General features: G+C 39.0%; 1 protein-coding gene and 1 long non-coding RNA gene across 2 annotated transcripts; one reads left to right on the forward strand and one right to left on the reverse strand.

Annotated features, from left to right (window-relative positions):
- The first annotated feature begins 9,302 nt into the window (after nucleotides 1-9,302).
- On the forward strand, nucleotides 9,303-12,154 carry LOC106155146 (cocaine esterase-like). The gene is made up of 2 exons (XM_087013271.1): nucleotides 9,303-11,334; nucleotides 11,907-12,154. Exons 1-2 carry the CDS (start codon nucleotides 9,773-9,775, stop codon nucleotides 12,070-12,072), a joined length of 1,728 nt encoding a protein of 575 aa, XP_086869397.1. The 5' UTR covers nucleotides 9,303-9,772; the 3' UTR covers nucleotides 12,073-12,154.
- Nucleotides 12,155-15,561: 3,407 nt separating this feature from the next.
- On the reverse strand, nucleotides 15,562-20,699 carry LOC147761539 (uncharacterized). The gene is made up of 4 exons (XR_015334515.1): nucleotides 20,560-20,699; nucleotides 20,036-20,109; nucleotides 19,723-19,825; nucleotides 15,562-16,750 (listed from the first exon to the last, which is right to left on the reverse strand). It is a non-coding gene; the product is annotated as an uncharacterized LOC147761539 (long non-coding RNA).
- Between the last annotated feature and the right edge of the window lie 1,096 nt (nucleotides 20,700-21,795).

Raw genomic sequence — 21,795 nt, forward strand, 5'->3', positions numbered from 1 at the left:
TTTAGAAACTATAACGTCCATTTGGCATCTGTGTTGCCTTCCTATTTTATGATTTAATTGCAATAAGCGCGGCGTGAAATGATAAATTATCTAACTTTATGCGTAGAAAGTTTTTTTAAACAAAGGTTCCATTTCCAGGCCCTTCAGATCTTAATGTAGAGAAAATAATTTAAAATGGTCATTTGATTGAATGATCACTTCAGATGTTACAGGAAATTATCAGATCGGAGTGATGATAGCTACCAACTTCTACTGATTATGTCGGGGTATTTTAACACTGTTGTACACGCTTGTTATTGTATGTTAAACTGAAATGTGGGCATGATAGAAATCCTTTTGTCTAGGGAAGAAAAGCAGCTCTGATTCAAATTTTACTTTAAGCCTATATTAATGCTCTGTCACACCTAGCGTAAAGACGTATGTTAAGATATTTTATAATTCTACAGAAATAGGGACATTTTTGCTCTGTTTAATAATTACATGAAAACTTACTGGGATGTTTTGTCATGGGGTTTTAAAAATAATTAAGGCTGATATATTATAGTGACACAATTAAAGGCGGGGATGCAACATATTACCAGTTCGTGTGAGTATCGTATGTGACATCGGTAATACAATGTAGAGGTCCTACACTTTTCCCCCTCTTTCACCCACCCATCCACCCACACACACACGCGCGAGCGCGCGCAAACACACATACGGACACACAAGACATACCATTTCCGGTAAAACAGCAAGTCATACCACACATTTGAATGTTTTTTCCATCTCTTCTTAGGGTCTCGCTAAAACTAAAACACGCCTGTTGTGAGTGAACCGCCTCGTGGGCTCTAGCAAATTACCTTTTGCATAAAAACACGGTATGCTTTAGAAAGTTTACATTAAGTGATCGATTTAAAACGAACATATTGATGGTATGGTCATTAGAATAATGTCTGCGTTGTCAATATCATTACCTTTCACTTCAGTTAAAAGTACTTAGATTGGTGCCACAGAACTTGCACTTAAATTAAGCAAAATCAACATGTGCTATCTTCTCGGTAGGATTGTCAGAGAGAAAATTGTTATTATTTAACAAAAGTCGCGTCGCCTCTATTGCTTTTTACAAGCACACATTTTGTCTTTTCATGCCCCTCCTTTCCTATCTTGCACCCTTGCTTCTCAAGACTGTTCATATGTTCATACAGTACCCGGGGCAAGTCCGCAGTCGACATTTCAAAGAGGAAAGACTGCTCAATACTAAAACCGCCCAGGTGTGAATAGCTGTGGACCTCATCCTGCTGTATATCGTCAGAGGTGAAAGCAAACGTTATCTCGGTGCATAACAAAATGAAAATAAAAGCATCTGAAGTCATCTAACTAGTAACGTTCCGAGCAGGCCTGTCGATGAAAGCCAACGAACTTGAATTGATTCAGTAGCCTTTTCCGGTAAAACAGCACGTCATACCACCTGTTAACCGTGTTCAGCAGAAAAATGATATCCTCTCGATGGAATTATTTGCAAAATACTGTATGTTTTATTCAGAATTTCCATCGCTGCAATTGCTTATGTGGAAATTGCACCAGTTACTACACATTTCAATGTTTTTCCCTCTCTTCTTAGGGTCTCGCTAAAACTAAAACACGCCTGTTGTGAGTGAACCGCCTTTGATCCCATTGTACTCTTTAATATCATGGGTAAAGCCAAAATTAATCAAAGTATAAAACAAACTCTCAGTTCCATGTCGGGTTCTCAAACACGCATGGCTTCCTGTACATCATGAATTTTACCGTTCATGATAAACCGTGGTCGGGGACTGGGGTGTGTGGGATGAAATGCGGCACCCGGATTATCGATCGGGAAAGCAGATATACACATGTACAGCCAACCTGGCCTTGTCCGTGGCAAGTTTGAAAGTTTCCATCCAATCATTGCGCACCAACGAAGCTGACGTGGCTCCGTGGTAACTTTGCTGTCTCGTAATCAGACTGACACTGGTACGCTGGTTCGAGACCCAGCAAATATAGTATATTTTTTCTTTCAGAATTAAATCTTAAAAATTCCGATTGGTTACTATAAGGGGAAACTCGTACGTAGGGAGGGTGGGCGGTTTGTCACGGCGCAGTCGGTATCGTGCTTGGATACAAATGAGGTACCCAAAGCGACATCAACCATGGCAACGCAAAGTCACGAGTTCGAATCCCGGATGAGACACGTCACTCCAACACGACAACGACCGGGCCCCTGAATCGGGATGTCACGAGAACGAATCTGGGCTCTCGTGGGTCCTAGCAAATTACCTTTTGCATAAAAACACGGTATGCTTTAGAAAGTTTACATTAAGTGATCGATTTAAAACGAACATATTGATGGTATGGTCATAAGAATAAAGCCTGCGTCGTCAATATCATTTCCTTTCTCTTCAGTTAAAAGTACTTAGATTGGTGCCACAGATCTTGCACTTAAATTGAGCAAAATCAACATGTGCTATCTTCTCGGTAGGATTATCAGACAGAAAATTGTTATTGTTTAAAAAAGTCGCGTCGCCTCTATTGCTTTTTACACATTTTGTCTTTTCATGCCCATTCTTTCCTATCTTGCACCCTTGCTTCTCAAGACTGTTCATATGTTCATACAGTACCCGGGGCAAGTCCGCAGTCGACATTTCAAAGAGGAAAGACTGCTATATACTAAAACCGCCCAGGTGTGAATAGCTGTGGACCTCATCCTGCTGTATATCGTCAGAGGTGAAAGCAAACGTTATCTCGGTGCAAAACAAAATGAAAATAAAGCATCTGAAGTCATCTAACTGGTAACGTTCCGAGCAGGCCTGTCGATGAAAGCCAACGAACTTGAATTGATTCAGTAGCCTTTTCCGGTAAAACAGCACGTCATACCACCTGTTAACCGTGTTCAGCAGAAAAATGATATCCTCTCGATGGAATTATTTGCAAAATACAGTATGTTTTATTCAGAATTTCCATCGCTGCAATTGCTTATGTGGAAATCGCACCAGTTACTACACATTTCAATGTTTTTCCCTCTCTTCTTAGGGTCTCGCTAAAACTAAAACACGCCTGTTGTGAGTGAACCGCCTTTGAGCCCATTGTACTCTTTAATTTCATGGGTAAAGCCAAAATTAATCAAAGTATAAAACAGACTCTCAGTTCCATGTCGGGTTCTCAAACACGCATGGCTTCCTGTACATCATGAATTTTACCGTTCATGATAAACCGTGGTCGGGGACTGGGGTGCGTGGGATGAAATGCGGCACCCGGATTATCGATCGGGGAAGCAGATATACACATGTACAGCCAACCTGGCCTTGTCCGTGGCAAGTTTGAAAGTTTCCATCCGATCATTGCGCACCAACGAAGCTGACGTGGCTCCGTGGTAACTTTGCTGTCTCGTAATCAGACTGACACTGGTACGCTGGTTCGAGACCCAGCAAATATAGTATATTTTTTCTTCCAGAATTAAATCTTAAAAATTCCGCGCAGTCGGTATCGTGCTTGGATACAAATGAGGTACCCAAAGCGACATCAACCATGGCAACGCAAAGTCACGAGTTCGAATCCCGGATGAGGCACGTAACTCCAACACGACAGCGACCGGCCCCTGAATCGGGATGTCACGAGAACGAATCTGGGCTCTCGTGGGTCCTAGCAAATTACCTTTTGCATAAAAACACGGTTTAAAACCAACATATTGATGGTATGGTCATTAGAATAAAGTCTGCGTCGTCAATATCATTACCTTTCACTTCAGTTAAAAGTACTTAGATTGGTGCCACAGATCTTGCACTTAAATTAAGCAAAATCAACATGTGCTATCTTCTCGGTAGGATGTCGGTAGGATGTCCGTGGCAAGTTTGAAAGTTTCCATCCGATCGTTGCGCACCAACGAAGCTGACGTGGCTCCGTGGTAACTTTGCTGTCTCGTAATCAGACTGACACTGGTACGCTGGTTCGAGACTCAGCAAATAGTATATTTTTTCTTCCAGAATTAAATCTTAAAAATTCCGATTGGTTACTATAAGGGGAAACTCGTACGTAGGGAGGGTGGGCGGTTTGTCACGGCGCAGTCGGTATCGTGCTTGGATACAAATGAGGTACCCAAAGCGACATCAACCATGGCAACGCAAAGTCACGAGTTCGAATCCCGGATGAGGCACGTAACTCCAGCACGACAACGACCGGGCCCCTGAATCGGGATGTCACGAGAACGAATCTGGGCTCTCGTGGGTCCTAGCAAATTACCTTTTGCATAAAAACACGGTTTAAAACCAACATATTGATGGTATGGTCATTAGAATAAAGTCTGCGTCGTCAATATCATTACCTTTCACTTCAGTTAAAAGTACTTAGATTGGTGCCACAGATCTTGCACTTAAATTAAGCAAAATCAACATGTGCTATCTTCTCGGTAGGATGTCGGTAGGATGTCCGTGGCAAGTTTGAAAGTTTCCATCCGATCGTTGCGCACCAACGAAGCTGACGTGGCTCCGTGGTAACTTTGCTGTCTCGTAATCAGACTGACACTGGTACGCTGGTTCGAGACTCAGCAAATAGTATATTTTTTCTTCCAGAATTAAATCTTAAAAATTCCGATTGGTTACTATAAGGGGAAACTCGTACGTAGGGAGGGTGGGCGGTTTGTCACGGCGCAGTCGGTATCGTGCTTGGATACAAATGAGGTACCCAAAGCGACATCAACCATGGCAACGCAAAGTCACGAGTTCGAATCCCGGATGAGGCACGTAACTCCAGCACGACAACGACCGGGCCCCTGAATCGGGATGTCACGAGAACGAATCTGGGCTCTCGTGGGTCCTAGCAAATTACCTTTTGCATAAAAACACGGTATGCTTTATAGTCTAGTGAGGTTTTTGAAAAAAGGCTCTGCATAAGAGGCAAGGGGCATTTTGGGGTAAAAGTTGGGAACCAGGCTTATTGGCATAATTTTGGGATGCTGAATCCGATTTACCCGGTTCCCAAGCAAAATTTTGCGTTTTTAACGGTCTAATTTGCAAAAAAACAAAATGGCCGCCAGATTTCCTATTTTCTGCAATACCTCTGGAACTAGACAGGCAAATATGACAAATGAAGTGTCTTTACCTATATTTTCAGGGTCGAGGAACATTATTAAGATGTTTCTGTTAGAATTAGATTTACGCAATTTTCCTAAATATGCAAATTAGGATCGCCATTACTGAAAAACCGTTTTACTTCTGTATCTCTGTAACTAGGCAAGCAAACATGACAAATAAAGTGTCTACACCTATGTTCTCAGGGTCAGGGAATGTGATAAATCAGATTTCTTGTCTGATGGGTAGCACTGAATTTGTGAATCGTGTCCGAGTAGCACCTTTTATTGTTTCTTCCCTGTATCTGTCAAACACAAGTAAATCTGCTGATAGTTAGAACCTGCCTTCAGAACTGCTCTGACGTACGTGTCAGCCAAACTACCAAAGGTCACTGCATTTTCAGGCTTTCCCAGTGAAACTGTCAGTGCTTGCCCATCAATTATAAGGCAAGGTGAGCAGAGGCGGATCCAGGATCATTTGAAGGGGGAGTCCGCGAAGGGGGAGTCCCCCCCCCCCCCCCCCCCCCCCCCCACTTGGCAACGGGTTAGGGGCCTGTTGAAGGGCCACACAAAATTTTGGTATTTAAGAGGGTGAATGGTGCCATTTGGTATGGTTTACAACTATGATTCAGCTAGTCAAAATTATAATTTCAAGGGGGGACCAGAATTCGAAGGGGGGGAGGGGGGGTCAGGGCCTGCATTACGTAATATGTGGCAGTTTCTCTGAGCAGTCCTCTTTGGCTGGTTACAGAATGCTTATAAAAGGGCAGCAGTTCTGCAGAATAAGTCTCTATATTTCGACAACGTCCAGTCAGAAGAGTTTGATATTTTGCAGACTCTTAGCTGACCTTACGGTATGTGAACTAACGACAGCAACTTGCCACACTATTGTTGCAGTATGCCAGAATGGACAGAAGCAAACTGCTATTGCCAGACAGCTGCATGTGTCCCAGGGAGCAGTTTCTAACGTCTTACAGAAACACGCCCAGACTGGTGCATTAACTCAGAGACCACGGCCAGGATGTCCTAAAGTCACCACCAGAAGGGAAGACCCCTTGCTTCTGTGGTTATGTCGCAACAACCGGACAAAGCCAATTCTTGCTGAACAAAATGAGTGGCAAATTACCATTCAAAGAACTCTAGTGAATGCAAGCTAGCAACATGGTGGGCTAGACGCCATTTGCGGTTCCAGGCACAGCAGTGGGTTTATGTAGATTTTAACAGATGAGGCAGGGTTTGAGTTCCACCACCGGCTGAATCAGAGTCAGTAGGTTTCCAGACGAGTTACTGCACGAGGATTGTGTCACACTACAGTGACTTGTGGCCGTGGCAGTATCTGTGTATGGGCCGGTTTCCACTCTGGAGCCAAAACACTATTGGTGGCAATTGACGGAAACCTCAACCAGATAAAATACAGGGACATTTTAGAGAATACTTGCTTGCAATTTGCAAGAAGGTACTTCCAGGACAACTTCATCCTGCAAGATGACAATGCCCGACCACACCATGCCCATGCAATAACTGCTTTTCTGCAAAACCAAGAGGTAAACCAGTTGCCTTGGCTGACGAAATTCCCCTGACATGAATTCTATAGAAAACCTGTGGGCATAAATCACTAGCAGAATCAAGAGCTTACCCGTCCACCCTACAAATCGGCACAAGTTAAGGCAAGCTCTGACTAATGCGTGTAACACAATACTGGATCATACTCTCAGAAACCTCTCTGCATGGAATGAGGGCTCTGGTTGAGGCTGCACGCATTGTTATCAGTTTCCATTTTTCACATTTGTATTGATGATTCTTTTGTGTGAGAGAAAATCCTTACCAACTGATATTATTGATAATATCGAGTTCATAAGAATTTAATACCTCGTTATCAGCTATAAAATTATCCATGCGCTGTTTATAACGCTGATTTGAATATTAAATTATAATTTAAATTATATTTTTGATTATGTATTCACACGGGTTGCCATATCTAACACGATAACAAGTGTTTTTTCATCCATTACTAATATATGGGGAAAATTCAAAGAAAATATGTTTGAAAAAAATCCATTTTAAATGTGAAGTCTGTACATTGCATCACATGAATTACTGGATTCAGCAAATCCCTCCATTGCATTAATAAGGTAATCTTTTTTAAATCTAGGTAAAAAGGGCAGTTGTGTGATCCAATATGTTTACATAATAATAATAATAATAATAATAATAATAATAATAAAACACTTCTTTAAAACCGCGCTACACATGCGTCTCAGCGCTGTTTACATAAAAAATATAACTCCACAGATAAATTAAAGCCAGTATAGACTAAAAACAGAATACTTAAAAATTTTAAAAACTAAAAAGATGCTATAAATTAAGTATTCTTTAAATAAAAAAGTTTTTAAATTCTTCTTAAAACAGTAATATGAGTCATCCAGAGACACATTAGATCTTGTGATAAAATTAGACCATAAAATCGGTGCACAAATCTCGAAACTTCTGTGTCCATATGTCTTAAGAGTCTTTTTAGTGTCTTTTCGCTTAAGTTGAAGTTGTCCACTCAAATCGAAGTGATCTGATAGGAGTTAAAAGTTCTATGGTAGAGTTTAAGTAAAATGGACAGTCGCCCTTTAAAATCTTAAAAGTCAAAAGTAACATCCCAATGGCAGTGCAGTATTTAATTGCAAAATTCAATTCAGATTCAAATAATTGCTACAGTGTGACAGTGTAGCACTCATTGCTGATTTAATTATAGTGAAAATGTCTTAATCACTTTCCCTAACGCTGAAAACATGGGTGTGGGCACTTCATATGTCATGTTTGCTTGCCTAGTTAACATAAAAGCAGTTCTGAAGGCAGGTTCTAACTATCAGCAGATTGACTTGTGTTTGACAGATACAGGGAAGAAACAATAGAAGATGCTACTCGGACAAGATTCACAAAGTCATTGCTACCCATAAGACAAGACATCTGATTTATCACATTCCCTGACCCTGAGAACATAGGTGTAGACACTTCATTTGTCATGTTTGCTTGCCTAGTTACAGAGATACAGAAGTAAAACAGTTTTTCAGCAATGGCGATCCTAATTTGCATATTTAGGAAAATTGCGTAAGTCTAATTCTAACAGAAACATCTTAAAAATGTTCCTCGACCCTGAAAATATAGGTAAAGACACTTCATTTGTCATGTTCACCTGTCTAGTCCCAGAGATATTGCAGAAAATAGGAAATCTGGCGGCCATTTTGTTTTTTTGCAAATTAGACCGTTAAAAACGCAAACTTTTGCTTGGGAACCGGGTAAATCGGATTCAGCATCCCAAAATTATGCTAATAAGCCTGGTTCCCAACTTTTACCCCAAAATGCCCCTACTATTCATCTTTTGTGGAAATCCCACTAGACTATTAGAAAGTTTACATTAAGTGGCTTTACCACTACCCTCTACCAGGGCGACTGATATATTTTTACAGATATTCACAGATATTCATGTCTCTAGCTAGATAGATGGTCAAAATGAAGCCCAAAATGACCATCTATCTAGCTAGATACATATCTGTGAATATCTGTAAAAATGTATCAGTCGCCCTGGTAGAGGGTAGTGGTAAAGCCACCTCGTCATCCAGTACTGTTTTCATTTGCCTAAATTCGATTGTAATTTTTTTTGCCTCTGCTGAAACAAAAATTTTGGGTCACCAATAATTTTCTGCCCCCCCCCCCCCACCCCCCCATGCACAATATCCAAATGTGATACACTAAATTATATGCACTTATATATAGTACATGTACCAATAAGTTAACACTAAGAGCGTCCTTCGCGGCTATCTTTTCCTCTTGAAAGATATTCCCATGTATATTCTAGTATATTTTATTTAGTGTTATTATTGAGAAAAGGACGGGTTTTCTATAACAGTATAAGAGGTACATGTAACTCGTCAGAGTGTCGTGAACATTAAGGCGTTTGACTCAATTCTACCAGTGTAATGTCACTGTGGCATTGTATATATCCAGTTAAATAATCATGGCATGAATCGCACTTAGTGACCTAAGTTCAGCGGAGCTTCACCTGTATACCGAAGTTAATAAATAAGTCCTCTCCTGATACCCTAGGCTCTAGATTTCGGTATTGCCAGCTCAATCTTGATTTCATATATAACCCATATCAGCAATACCAGTAAAAGCGATCCCATCACAAGATTTTTAACAAGCTAGCTTTTACTGTGCCCTGACACTCAGGGTATCTCCTGCGGGAAGGTCATCAAAATAGGAGAGTATTTTAGACAGTCGTAAATACGACCCTTTAATCTATTTGTCATATACACTGTGCATGTAGGTGACTGCAGGTCATTTGTATCAGTTAAAATACATGGATACCAGAGTTTACAACGGGAAGAGAGAACAGTGAACATGCAGCCTATGTGGAACAAGTTTATAGCTGCCTCTATGGTGACAGACTTAATGCAAGAGAACGACAAAGGTCGTTCCGGAGTATGATCTGTCCGATCTGGATCCAAATTATAGCTGAAATAGATATTCTTCTGCGCAAGAAGGTAGTTTTAACCATGCGTTGTGAAGTTCGCATCATAAAAAGCATGTTCTAGCCTCTCTCCATGAGGTAGCTACCGAGGTATGGCAGAAAGTGATTGGAAGTCTCATTAGGACCGTCTGTTTCGTCACAAAAATGCACAGGTGTCTCTTTTCTAGGACAGGCAGCCACATTCCATGACACCAGCTTCACCATACCGGAGTCGATCGAACATTAGTGGTAGAATGGTTTTCCTTAGCTATTTGCACGTTTTCCTGATGCCTTTACTGTTATCAGTGACCTGTGCCATCAGTCATAGCACTATTAACACAGTAGAAGTTGTGATAAACACAAAGCTAGGTCAACTACGGGGACAGACAGTTACGACAAACGACGGCAGTGACGTCACTCAGTTCTTGAGTGTGCCGTTCGCAAAACCCCCGCTAGAGGCACTACGGTTTGAACCTCCTCAGAAAGCAGATTGCTGGGCCGGTGTACTGGATGCAACGGAATTCGGACCAATGTGCGTGCAGGACTTAAGCCCCATGTTTGATGTAGTCTACACGAAAGAATACATTAAGCTGCGCTTTCCACATAACAGAACTAGTGAAGACTGTCTAAGCCTCAATATTTTTATTCCAGGTCACATGACAGAAATTACCCAATCTCTTCCGGTCATGGTTTACGTTCATGGCGGTGCGTATGAATGGGGTACAGGGATGAATTTTGACGGTTCCATTTTAGCTTCTCGTGGAAAAGTAATCGTTGTAACTTTCAACTATCGTCTTGGGCTGTTCGGATTTTTCACGACAGGCGTCGCTGAGAGTCCGGGAAACATGGCTCTTCTTGACCAAGTGGCGGCACTGGAGTGGGTCAGAGAAAATATCGAAACTTTTGGAGGTGATCCCTCTTCGGTGACGCTCTTTGGAAATTCAGCGGGTGGAGCGTCAATATCTCTTCTAGCTCTAAGTTCACTGTCTAGGGGATTATTTAATAGGGCTATTTTGCAAAGCGGGGTTTATCAGCTGGATTTGAATGCCGCGCCAAATCTCCCATTGTCCTCGGATTCGGTGGTACACCATAGTATAGAGATTGCCCATATGTTATGTGCTGATAGCAAGCGCCGTCTTACCGAGTGCATGAAACGTAAATCTGTCGCTGAGCTTCAACGTGCGTATCACGAGTGCAAAGAACAACATTTTGGCCCGATAGTGGCACCGCGCGTGGACGGGCACTTTCTGAAAAAAGAAGACCTCAAACCGGAACATTTGAGTGGTTTGCCGATCATGCTCGGAATCGTTAAAGATGAGAGTACCCTTTTTCTTGGCCTCATTGGCCAACTTAATAGGATGGTAGACCTTCCGACCATAGATGCGTATGTCAAAACACAGTTTCCTGTCAATGTAAACCACATTCATGAAGTAATTTTATTTGAATATTTAGGTGGATTACAACACACCTCAGCGAAATTACGTCGCGCGTATATCGATATACTCAACGATTACTTTTCACTTAGTAACCATATCAACTACACCGACGTCGCCTCTGGAGTTACGAACACGTATTTCTATTATTTCAACCACAGACCGTCATTTTCCCATTGGCCAAATTTTTCAGGGGCGACTCACATGGACGAGTTGTACTTTGTGTTTGGAGATGTCATGGATACAGCGTTGTTTGGGGACATAAAGCCGAGTGAAGCCGAAAAGATACTAAGCAAACAAATAATGGATGCATGGACATCTTTTGCACGGGAAGGGTACGTATTGATTTTTTTTCCGGCGTGAGGTCTTTTTGATCATTATTTATTTTCTCGCCAAGATGAATTCTCATGAATTTACAGGCACTTGAATGTTTAGCTTCTTTAAACGTTGTTTGCAAAGAAATCTTTTGTGTAAGTTTTAGTGGTTAACATCTATATCGGATATATCAGCCCATATTCACGAGAGGTGAATTGCTTTTTAATCCCATACATATGTAACATTCTTGCGCCGTTTATAAACACTACAGGGTTTGGTTCATATTGTTTTGAGGTAAAACATTAAAACATTCTTGGCGCATGCGTTTGTAAACAAATATCAACAGACACAGGCCGTTAGAAATGTATGTTTAGGCCCACTCACCGTAAGTCAAACCTGCATCCGAACTGCCATCTAACTTGTTGGAAATAAAGCCTACTGTACAATCCACCGACTGCAAAACCAACAATTACAAACAAAACTGCCTGTTGAAGGTAATATGTGTAGCTTTCTCTCGTGCCACAACAATGGGAATTAGCTTTTTTATCATATCCCAAATGGACTAAATATGCAATGTCTTCTTTCCCTTTAGAACCCCTACCAAGACAGGCAGATGGCCTCCGTACAACGTGACAGACAGGTCATATCTGGAGTGGGAGACCTATGGGAGTAAAGTCGAGAAAGATTTAAGATGTCGGCAGCGACAGTTTTGGCTGGACCTGGTGTTTAAGACCCTCATAAACTCGGACAATAAGTGAAGTGCTTTTTCCTCCCCCAACCCCCAACAAAAATAATAATTAATTATTATTAATTTAGAAAACAAAATAATATTGTAAAAACCATAGAAGTAGAGAAAATGGAATGCCAACTTCAAATCTCGCAGGCCGAGCTTGTGACCCCGAGAGTTGGGCGAGAGTTGGGGAGTTTCACTTCCGGTTTCCATGCCGCTGCATTCAACTCACGCTCTACATGTTTCAATAACTACTGTTCATAGCGACTAGAGCTAGTTTTTACGATAATGTGATTTGCTATGGCGTAAACGGGAGTCTGGACATTCTAACTGCAGTTTTTATGGTGTGAAAACGGAATCATTAAAACCCAAAGCGCTTTATTTGGTGCGTGTGACAGAGTGTATTACCGAAGTCGAAGATAACACGGAATATAATTTAGCAATGTAAGTAATAACTTTTGTATTTTAATACAATATTGTGTTTTTTAAGCGTAAATTTAAGGAGTGAGAGGCTCATTCATGATATGATCTGTCCTTGAATACAATGGTCGTCTGACGCCGATTGTTTTCCGTTTATCCCTCAAGTGTCCATGCACGGTCTTCGAGAAATCTGTGAACTAAATGTCGTTATCCAAGCTGTTAATAAAAGCACAGAATATTTATACATATAAATATTACATATTTAGTTGTCCCCTTTTCATTTTATGCATTTGTACAAGCAAAATACGAACATGTTTAATAAGAAAAAATGGAAATATCAAAGTCATACTTGGAGTTGTGCCATACCACCAGAGGATCATTGCAACACTAAACTAGATCAGTTATAGCTGGTTATTACTCCTGGAGATATAGCTTCAACATATAATTAAGATATACCTGACTTTGTAGGACTAATAATAATAATAATTTAGGGTCAAAACACGGTAACGGTGCCATGGGTGTCAAATTTTTTTTTGTTTCATTGAAATTTAAAATTGTTACATTTTTGTAGAAAACAAATCAAATTTTCAGATAATGTAAGTTTCATTGATATACTCCCAGTACTTTTTCTGTGAGCTACTGGGAAACATAAAGGAAAAAAAAATTGTCTCTGACGGGACACATGGTCATGTTGGCCTGAGTCAGATATTAGGTTGTTTTTTCAAGTTTTTATCACCCAAATATGTTAAACTAATCAGAAGTAATAGTTTAACATAGAAAACTGCCGCCTATCACTTATTTTGAGTAAAAAATTATTTAGCACTAGGAGTGGTGTGTCCCGTCAGAGACATTTGACTTCAAAAAGTTTTCATATTTTCCACATCTGGTAGGTTGTATAAATGAAACTTAAAATCCTCTTTTCAATAATGATAAGTAATGATTATAGCTAAAAATTACAAAATTAAAACAATTTACAGTGAATTTATTGCCACATTTTATCATTGTCTCTGACAGGACATTTTCTGTCTCTGACGGGACATTTTCTGACAGATGTGAAACACGAGGTTTTACATCTTCAATTGAATCATTTTCAAATGTTCTGGTGTGTTACATTTCTTATTTTTCTTTTGCAACTGATCATTACTGGGTAATTCATTAACCATTACTGATTATTAGCTAGGTTGACTGTCAGTGATTAGGTGTTGACATTTGCCGTCAGAGATCATGTCAGAGCACTAGAACTGTGAGCAGGTCATTCTGTTCACTGTATGTGCATGATTTAGAAGAGAGTCTGAAGGAGACCTCCAGCTCCAACCATATTTTATGGTATCTGATGAACTGCATCATAACAAACAGCCCGTCTTCACTTGTAATAAGGCCATTCTTGAAGACCTCCAACACCAGCATTCATTCAGCAAAGTCCATTACTGGTCAGATGGAGCCCGAGCCCCCAGTCAATTCAAAAGTTGGTTTTTACTGTCTAAACATGGTACTATCATGAGGGAGATTTTGGTATGGAAGCTCAGTGGTACTTTTTATACCACTGCCCATGGCAAAGGACCAGTGGATGGGATCGTAGGGGAAATGAAACATCAGGTTTGGAGAGCAGTGCTCCAGAGAAAAATGGTTGTAGACACACCTTATCAATTCTATTTGACTGGCAAAGAATTATGCCCCAATGTCAACATAATGCACCAGTCTGCAGCAGATATTGTAGCAGCTACCGCGCCCATCAGCAGTCGCTGGGAAAACTGTCCATCTGTTCCAGGAATTCAACACTTCCAACAGCTTCAGCCCCAGACCCAGACCCGTGGACATGTTCTTGTGTCAACCAATTCTTTGTACCAGCAACCCTCTTAATATGCTAAACTTATTCATATGACTGTGGACTTAGATTTGCCTGCACATCCGCACTATGACAATGTCGGTCAAGGCACAGCTCAGTCTCACCAGGGAGATTTTGTCATTGCGGAGTTTGCTGCCAGGAAAGGAGTACAACAATTCTTAGGTCAGGTCATCCATGACACTAAAGACGGCAAAGTGAAAGTCAGTTTCTTACGTACTGAAGGTTCTGGCAAAAGAAACTTTGTGTACCCTGCCACAGAAGACAAAGCATGGATTCCCATAAAAGATGCAAAGGAAGTCCTTCCAATGCCTAGCATAGACACTCGTGGACTTAACTTGTTTCCATCACCTGTTAAGGTGACTGGTTGAAAAAATCTCTAAAGTGCAGAAAAGATATGTGTTCTAAGACTAATTAAAAAACAGGAATTATTATGTGAACTATCATGGACAATGTTGATTGATATTGAGAAATAGCAGTAATGGACAGTGGATTACATGAAAATTATACTGTGCCTTATCGCTGTGTCATGATAATTAATTAATGTTCTAAACATATTGCATCTGGTGATTTTTCTAATGTACAGAAATGCTATTTTGCAATAACCATCAAGTAAGATTCATTGGATACAAAAATGTGTCTTTTTAAACCTCTTTTCTAAGATTTTTCAATAGTGCCCAAAAGTGTCCCGTCAGAGACGTCCCGTCAGAGACAGTGACTTTTTACACTTAACAGCCTATGCTGCCAAGGAAAGTAAACAAAACTGGCCTGTTTGTGCATTAACTGCTTCCCAAGACTTGTACCTTGCAATATGAATCACAAAAGTCTTGGTTAAATGAAATTTCAAAGAGAATTTTGCATTGGAGTTTTAGTAAAAAAATACAGGGGTCAAAAATGTCCCGTCAGAGACAGACCTTTAAGTGATTGTCATTCCCACATTAATTTCAATACAAATTAGCTGCTTGTTTTACATAATCCTTTATGGTCTAGCTAAATAAAAATGTATTTAAAAGTAACCATGTGGATCGTTTACCAACTGTAATTTTTAAAATTGTCTCTAAAATGTCCCGTCAGAGACATTTCAAATACCGTGTTTTGACCCTTTATTAGAAATGTAAATTTTTATTCTGTTCTTTTCAAGGGTGTCAAGAAGGAGTTTCTGTTGTGTTATTCTATGCAGTGCCTCTTCACAGAAGTGCAAGGGTCTTTCTTTCCACAGCTTGCCTAAGGTAAAATTGAAGCAACACAAAATAATAATCAAGCAAACCATTTTATTATTATCTCTTTTGCACCTTTTCACAGTTGAATAACTTACTTCTTTCACAATAATTATATATAAAACGACAATTTATTAAATCTCATAATGTTCAATATTTTACACCTTCATATGCCAGCTTTTGATTCCACAAAGAAACTCCCATTTCTAAGGCGAGTACAAGAATTAAGGTGGTACATGTAACTTTTCATATCCACAGGAGTGTCTGAGGTTTCAGACAAATGGAGAAGTCAGCTGATCCACTGCATCAACAGATGTGACAGCTACTTCAATCCTGAGAAAGTCAAGATCTGTTCCAGTTATTTTGAAGCACTGTTTCATTAAATGTATGTGTACATTCAGGCTGTATAATTGGGGGATGAATATTATCTCATGAAAGTTTATTGAACTCGATTGAAATGAATTAACATCCCTTTCACCTCCGTATTACAACTTAAATTCAACATTGCTGTTTGCTTACCAAATGAGGACTTATGTCTCGGTTTCAAAGCTTTATTTTTTACATCAGACATTTAGCAGTGCACACATGTATGGTGAAAATGATTGTAGTTACATACAAATTGAGACTATCCTTACTTTAAAATAGAAATCTATAAATTAAGAAATGTGCATAATAAGGGCAGAATTTGTACATTTAGCATGTTATGTAGAACTAAAATGGCAGTCTGGAATAACAGAATTAGAGCATTGGAAAAATGTATCTGTATAGGAAATTTTTTCCTAAATTTTTTTCATTTCCATCAACATAGGCTGCATTTGTAGTGATAGATGCAAGTATGCCTTGTGACTTAGCAGCCTGCAATGTCTGCTTCTGGCTGTGTACTTTTATCTCCGAGTTGACTCAGTTTTTCCCTGTTATCACTTCCCCTTCATCTATGTTTCAGTTTGCTGACTACAAAAACCACCAATCATTATAGTGTGTGATGTCTACCTCTGTCCGTTTGATGGAATCGACAACATTTTCTGCACTAGTAGGGCTGATGAAATGTGCATCCAGGACTTAACTGAAGATCTCAACTGCCAACCAGACTGCTGTAATGTCTTGTATGCTGGTTGTAGCATTGAAGATAGCTGACTGGGATGCCTCTCTGTTCAGCCTGGAGACCTTGGACTTCTTTACCAAACAGGGAGATATATATTGTCCCAAAAGGTTGCAGAAACCTGAAACTAAATTAGAACTGTATGCTAGTGATGCACGTTTTTTAAAAGTACTAATGGCAGAGTACAACTAATTATGTCCAGTGATTGCGAAAGCCGTCGGACCACGGCCATATGCCGGCAAAAGTTCTGTGGGCTGGAAAACCCTTTTAACTCATCGGCCCACATGTCCGACGGACTAAAGTCGGTTTCTTTAACAGACACCTCGCCTCATATTTGAATTTATCGTAAAGCTCTAAGTACGCACTATTCGCAAGTAAAACTTTAACTTGCGCCATACTGGCGCGTTTTGTAATAAAGGTCTACGTACATTATGATGTCGCTTGAAGTGTGCGTAGCGATGGTGTGAGGGCTGACATGTGACCCGTTTCACAAAAAAATGTATCGAAACTGAAACAACTACAGGTCAATGAAAAACGTACTGCTCAAGACTCTGAAAACAGGCCGCTCAAACTGCTTACGACTGGCCACGCGTGGACCTCTGAGAACACCTAACTACACGTGCTGGGTAAACAAGTATGGCTTCCGTCGGACTGCATGTTGAGTAAACGATAAGTGAAAAGGAGAAATATTCATTTGCTTTTTAGATGGGTGCTCTTAACTAATTTTAACGGATATTTTAAGTCATATTGCGCCTTTAGCGGTCAAAATGAGGGACAACATCATTTTCCATGCGGAAAATCCGCAATGGCACAGTCAGGGTGCAAAACTGTCCATTACAGTATATTCATCTAAACTTTAGTCTTAGATATTGAATAAAAATTCTTTTCAGACTCTGGCCCGTAGCCAGGGATGGTTCAGGGGTTTCGAAAGAACCGCCTCTTATGCTGACAAAAGGTCCACTCTTGGTAAAATTTGATCTAGGTACATGGCGTTTTTATGGAAAAAGACCCTCCCCCCCCTTTTAAAATTGCTGGCTACGGGCCTGCTATGAGAGCAATAGCTTTATTTTACAATAAAAATGGGATTTGTCTACCTTTTCCATGTAGTGCAATTATTTGGCATAGTGCAATTATCAATTCTGAAGATTTTTCCATTAAGTACTGTACAATTTTTCAGACAGTATGTTTATTTTGGAAGATTTTTCCACACACTACAATTATTTAGGACTTCAGATGTAGCATTAAGCCTTTTTTTCATTGATTTTAATCATATAAAAAATATTGAAATACAATGAATTTTCTTTAAATAATTCACGGCACACATTTTTAAAAAATAGCACACTTTTTTTGACCAAGTGGGCCAAAATGGCCCGACCAGATTTTGACCCAGGACAATCCCTGCTAACAGACAAGCATTTTTCCAAGAGTGAAAATCTAAAAAACGTTACAAAAGTTGGAAGCTCCACTTCACTATGACTTATGTTTTAATTTAAGTCAAAAATTGGAATAAAATTTACAAAGGATACATGATCTTGTGTTAAAAGATTAGAAATTAAGATAGGCAACCCAGATGTAAAAAGGATAAAACTTAAATGCCAGAAAGCAACCAAAATGAAAGACGTTTAAACTTAAACCTTTAAACATCCTATTACATCTGGCCTGAAAATTAAAAAGCAACGATTTAAAATGCCAGACAATAATATTCATCAAAAATGAAGTGAAAATATACAGCTTGATTATTTTGTTGTGGGCCGGTAAAAAAAGGTGTGGGCTGACAAAATTTAATTTGCTCCAGCCCACATGTCTGGTAAGTTTTCAATCTCTTTCGCAATCACTGTATGTCTGACTCCAGATTTTGACATATCCAAGAATATTGCTGTTTGAGAAATCCGTTTCAATACGACATCTTTATTTTTAACTATGGCTATGTAAAACATTGGCTTTTAAATGTATACTGACAGTCAATAAAATCATAGCATTTATTTATCAAATAATATTTTAAGTTCCTTTGGCACATTAAGAAAATGACAGTTTTCATGTGAAATATGACACATTATTCAGTCACACATTTCACTCTTTTATGACCAAAAGAGAGTTGAAATCGATTCTCATTAAAAAAAGGACAAGAAAGTTTTCTGATGCACTTTCACTGTCTGTCACCATATATTAAAGAATAATCCATAGTATAACATGAACAAGAGCTGAGAAAAAAATCGAGTATGCAGGCAAGAAAAAGTTACCATTATAATAAACTATGCAGGCAAGGAAAAGTTACCATTATTAGAAACAGGTTGAAATACTATTGTGATTAAGTTCAACCCAATATTGCATTTACACTTTAAAATAAATTAATTGCACCAATAGTATTCTATGGGTCAGATGTATGAGGCTTCAAACTGTGTGAACAGGTGCTGATATTATTTAAGGAAAATTTAAGGTGTAAAATCAAGCACTTCCAAATTAGCTATCTTAGGTGATGGCATCAGATAACCCATGGTTTGCAGCTAAGAGTAGAAAAAAAATTAATAATAATAATAATAAATAAATAAAATTTAAAAAATAATAAAATAAAAAAAATGAAATAAACAGAGGAGAAAATAACAAACTATAAAATGCTTTTAAAGATAGATGAGGCATGATGTATTACATGGAAAACAAGTAAAAACATTTTTATATAGTTTTGAAAGTGCGTGGTATAATTAAGGCACAGGAAATAATTTATTTTTTGGATTTCTTGAACATTAGACTGAAATATTACCATGTTCAAGAGTGTATTAAACAATTGCAAAATATCTCTAAACTGAAATCATTGTATTTTCTAAATGTTTCAGCTGAAGATGCTTTATGTATTTATATCTGATTTCTCTAAATTAAACTGTTCTTATCATATACTGATGATTGATCAAAGTAGACAAGAAAACATTCCATAGAAATATAAAAATTTTATATGCAGGTCAAGAGTAAAATTCATTTGCTATTATTGTTATTATGTATGCAGTAACAGCTGTTATTGCTACTATAACTGATACATATTTGGAACTTTGTAATTTTGATAAAAGCCTTGAAATACTGAAATAAATATATTCTTTAACAATGTACCTTTTGAAGTTTCCTTTTGCATATTTATAGCTGCTGTATGTCAACAAAATGCTGGATGCAGCTTTTCCAGGGATTGCTCCACTAATTGTGAGATTTCAGTCACCTGAAGTAGTAAATTTACAAAAGCACTGTCAACAAATTATTTTTGTATTTGTATCATGTTTCATTATTAATGTAAATGCATAATATCTAACGAAAAGGAATGTACTGTACCAATTTCCATGTAACTATAAAATGTTTCATCATATAAAAATGTTCTCAAACAAAAAAAAAATATTCAGAAAGATGGTTATTTTTATTTATTGCAACATACTAGGGTGGTGCTACTGGTTGCGTGGTGCTCTGTACGGCGAGTTGCAGCATACTGAATCTCTCTTCAAAATCATCCTATAAACAGAAAATTTACTTAAAATTTTGGAAAAAATAACTTACAACAATTACAAAATTTTAATGATAATGAATGTGAGTAGGATTTAACTTAATGAGGTGATTTAATATCGGTAGAAAAAATTATTGGGTCGCCTTTTCCTTGGCAGGAAAATTGCTAGCAGCCTTGTATTTAGTTGTAAACAAAAGCATTAAATAGCAAATTCCCTAGTTAAGGGACAGAATTTTATTCCGACTTTTTTCAAGTATGATGTGCAGTCAAACTACAGTTCACGGCTAGTACGGACTAATATTCCGTTGCTGTACAGATATATCATTACTTGATCACGACAGGGAAAGTAAAACTCTGCCGGCTGTCCACGTGCTTTGTGTGAGATCGCTCGATTATCGTCGATTTTATCCACATGCTGCAATCCAGCTTCGTTTAATCAAGCTAAGAGACAGACTTACCTCCAATAATGTCAACTTCGAGGCCATTATTAATCAAATTGAACCAAAAATCTGTCAAAATGACGCTCAATTGTCTTAGCACGCCTGCTCCCCATTCACATGTAGTGCAACAGAAGTTGACCGGAAGTAAAACTACCCAACTCTCGCCCAACTCTCGTGGTCACAAGCTCATAACACAGAGGGCAATACAAATCTCGCGGGAGTTGGCATTCCATTTTCTCTACTTCTATGTAAAAACGAACAAGAATATTCTTCATACCGAGAATCACACAAGGGCATTATCATACAGGGTTCTGGGGTCACTATTGATCTGTTTTGTCAATCTGGAACATTGTCCCTATATGTGGAAGACAAGTTATTGTACAAAATCTCTTTAATGGTGACCTATTATAATGTCTTTTATGTGTGTCTGTTGTTCTTTGGTCGTGTTATTATCCATAACTGCACTGAGGTTTATCATCTTTTGTTTTTGAGCCACCATTTAAGGGACGTACCCACTACCAAGTGTCTCAAGGCCACACATTGTTTTTGCACCAGTTATTCGCATACATACAAGAGATAAATAGTTACAAGTTGCTGACACCTTATGTTCCTCCCGCAGTCCACACACTCAGACCAGCTTCTATGTCATGGTCTGAGGGGATTCGAAAAATCCTTTTCACATTTGGCCTTGGAGATGTGTGGCTTAGCCAATCACCTCCAAAAAACTTCACCACAATTTTCAAACAAAGACAAACTGACCACTTTACCCAAATATGCAATAGCAAACTTCAAGCCAGCAGTAAATTGTCTCTCTTCCGTATACTTAACCAAAAGTGTGAAAGGGCAACTTATGTTGATAAAATAACAAATTATGACACCTTGTCAACCCTTGCTAAACTACGTCTTAGTGACCATAAACTCCACATCGAAACTGGGCGGCACACCAGGCCAAAAACTGAAAGGTGCGACAGAATCTGTCGCCTGTGCACCCAAGGGGTAATTGAAGATGAATACCTTTTTATATTCCAATGCCCAATGTACAAAGCAGACCGAGTCACCTTTTTTAGTAAAACCTCAATCCTAAAAGCTGATATAAGGTCACCAGACAGTCAATTATGCCATGTATTTAACAGTGCCAACAAAGATACTTTAGTGTCCCTCTCCAACTTTATAATCAAATCATTCAAGAAAAGAAGTGAATTGGTTGCTCTGCTTGGTAACTCTTAGCATATCCCTTAAAATGTCAGTGTATGG

The sequence above is a fragment of the Lingula anatina genome, chromosome 5 (assembly GCF_051362555.1).
Source record: "Lingula anatina isolate TDL-2025a chromosome 5, LinAna3.0, whole genome shotgun sequence".
Taxonomy (NCBI): domain Eukaryota; kingdom Metazoa; phylum Brachiopoda; class Lingulata; order Lingulida; family Lingulidae; genus Lingula; species Lingula anatina.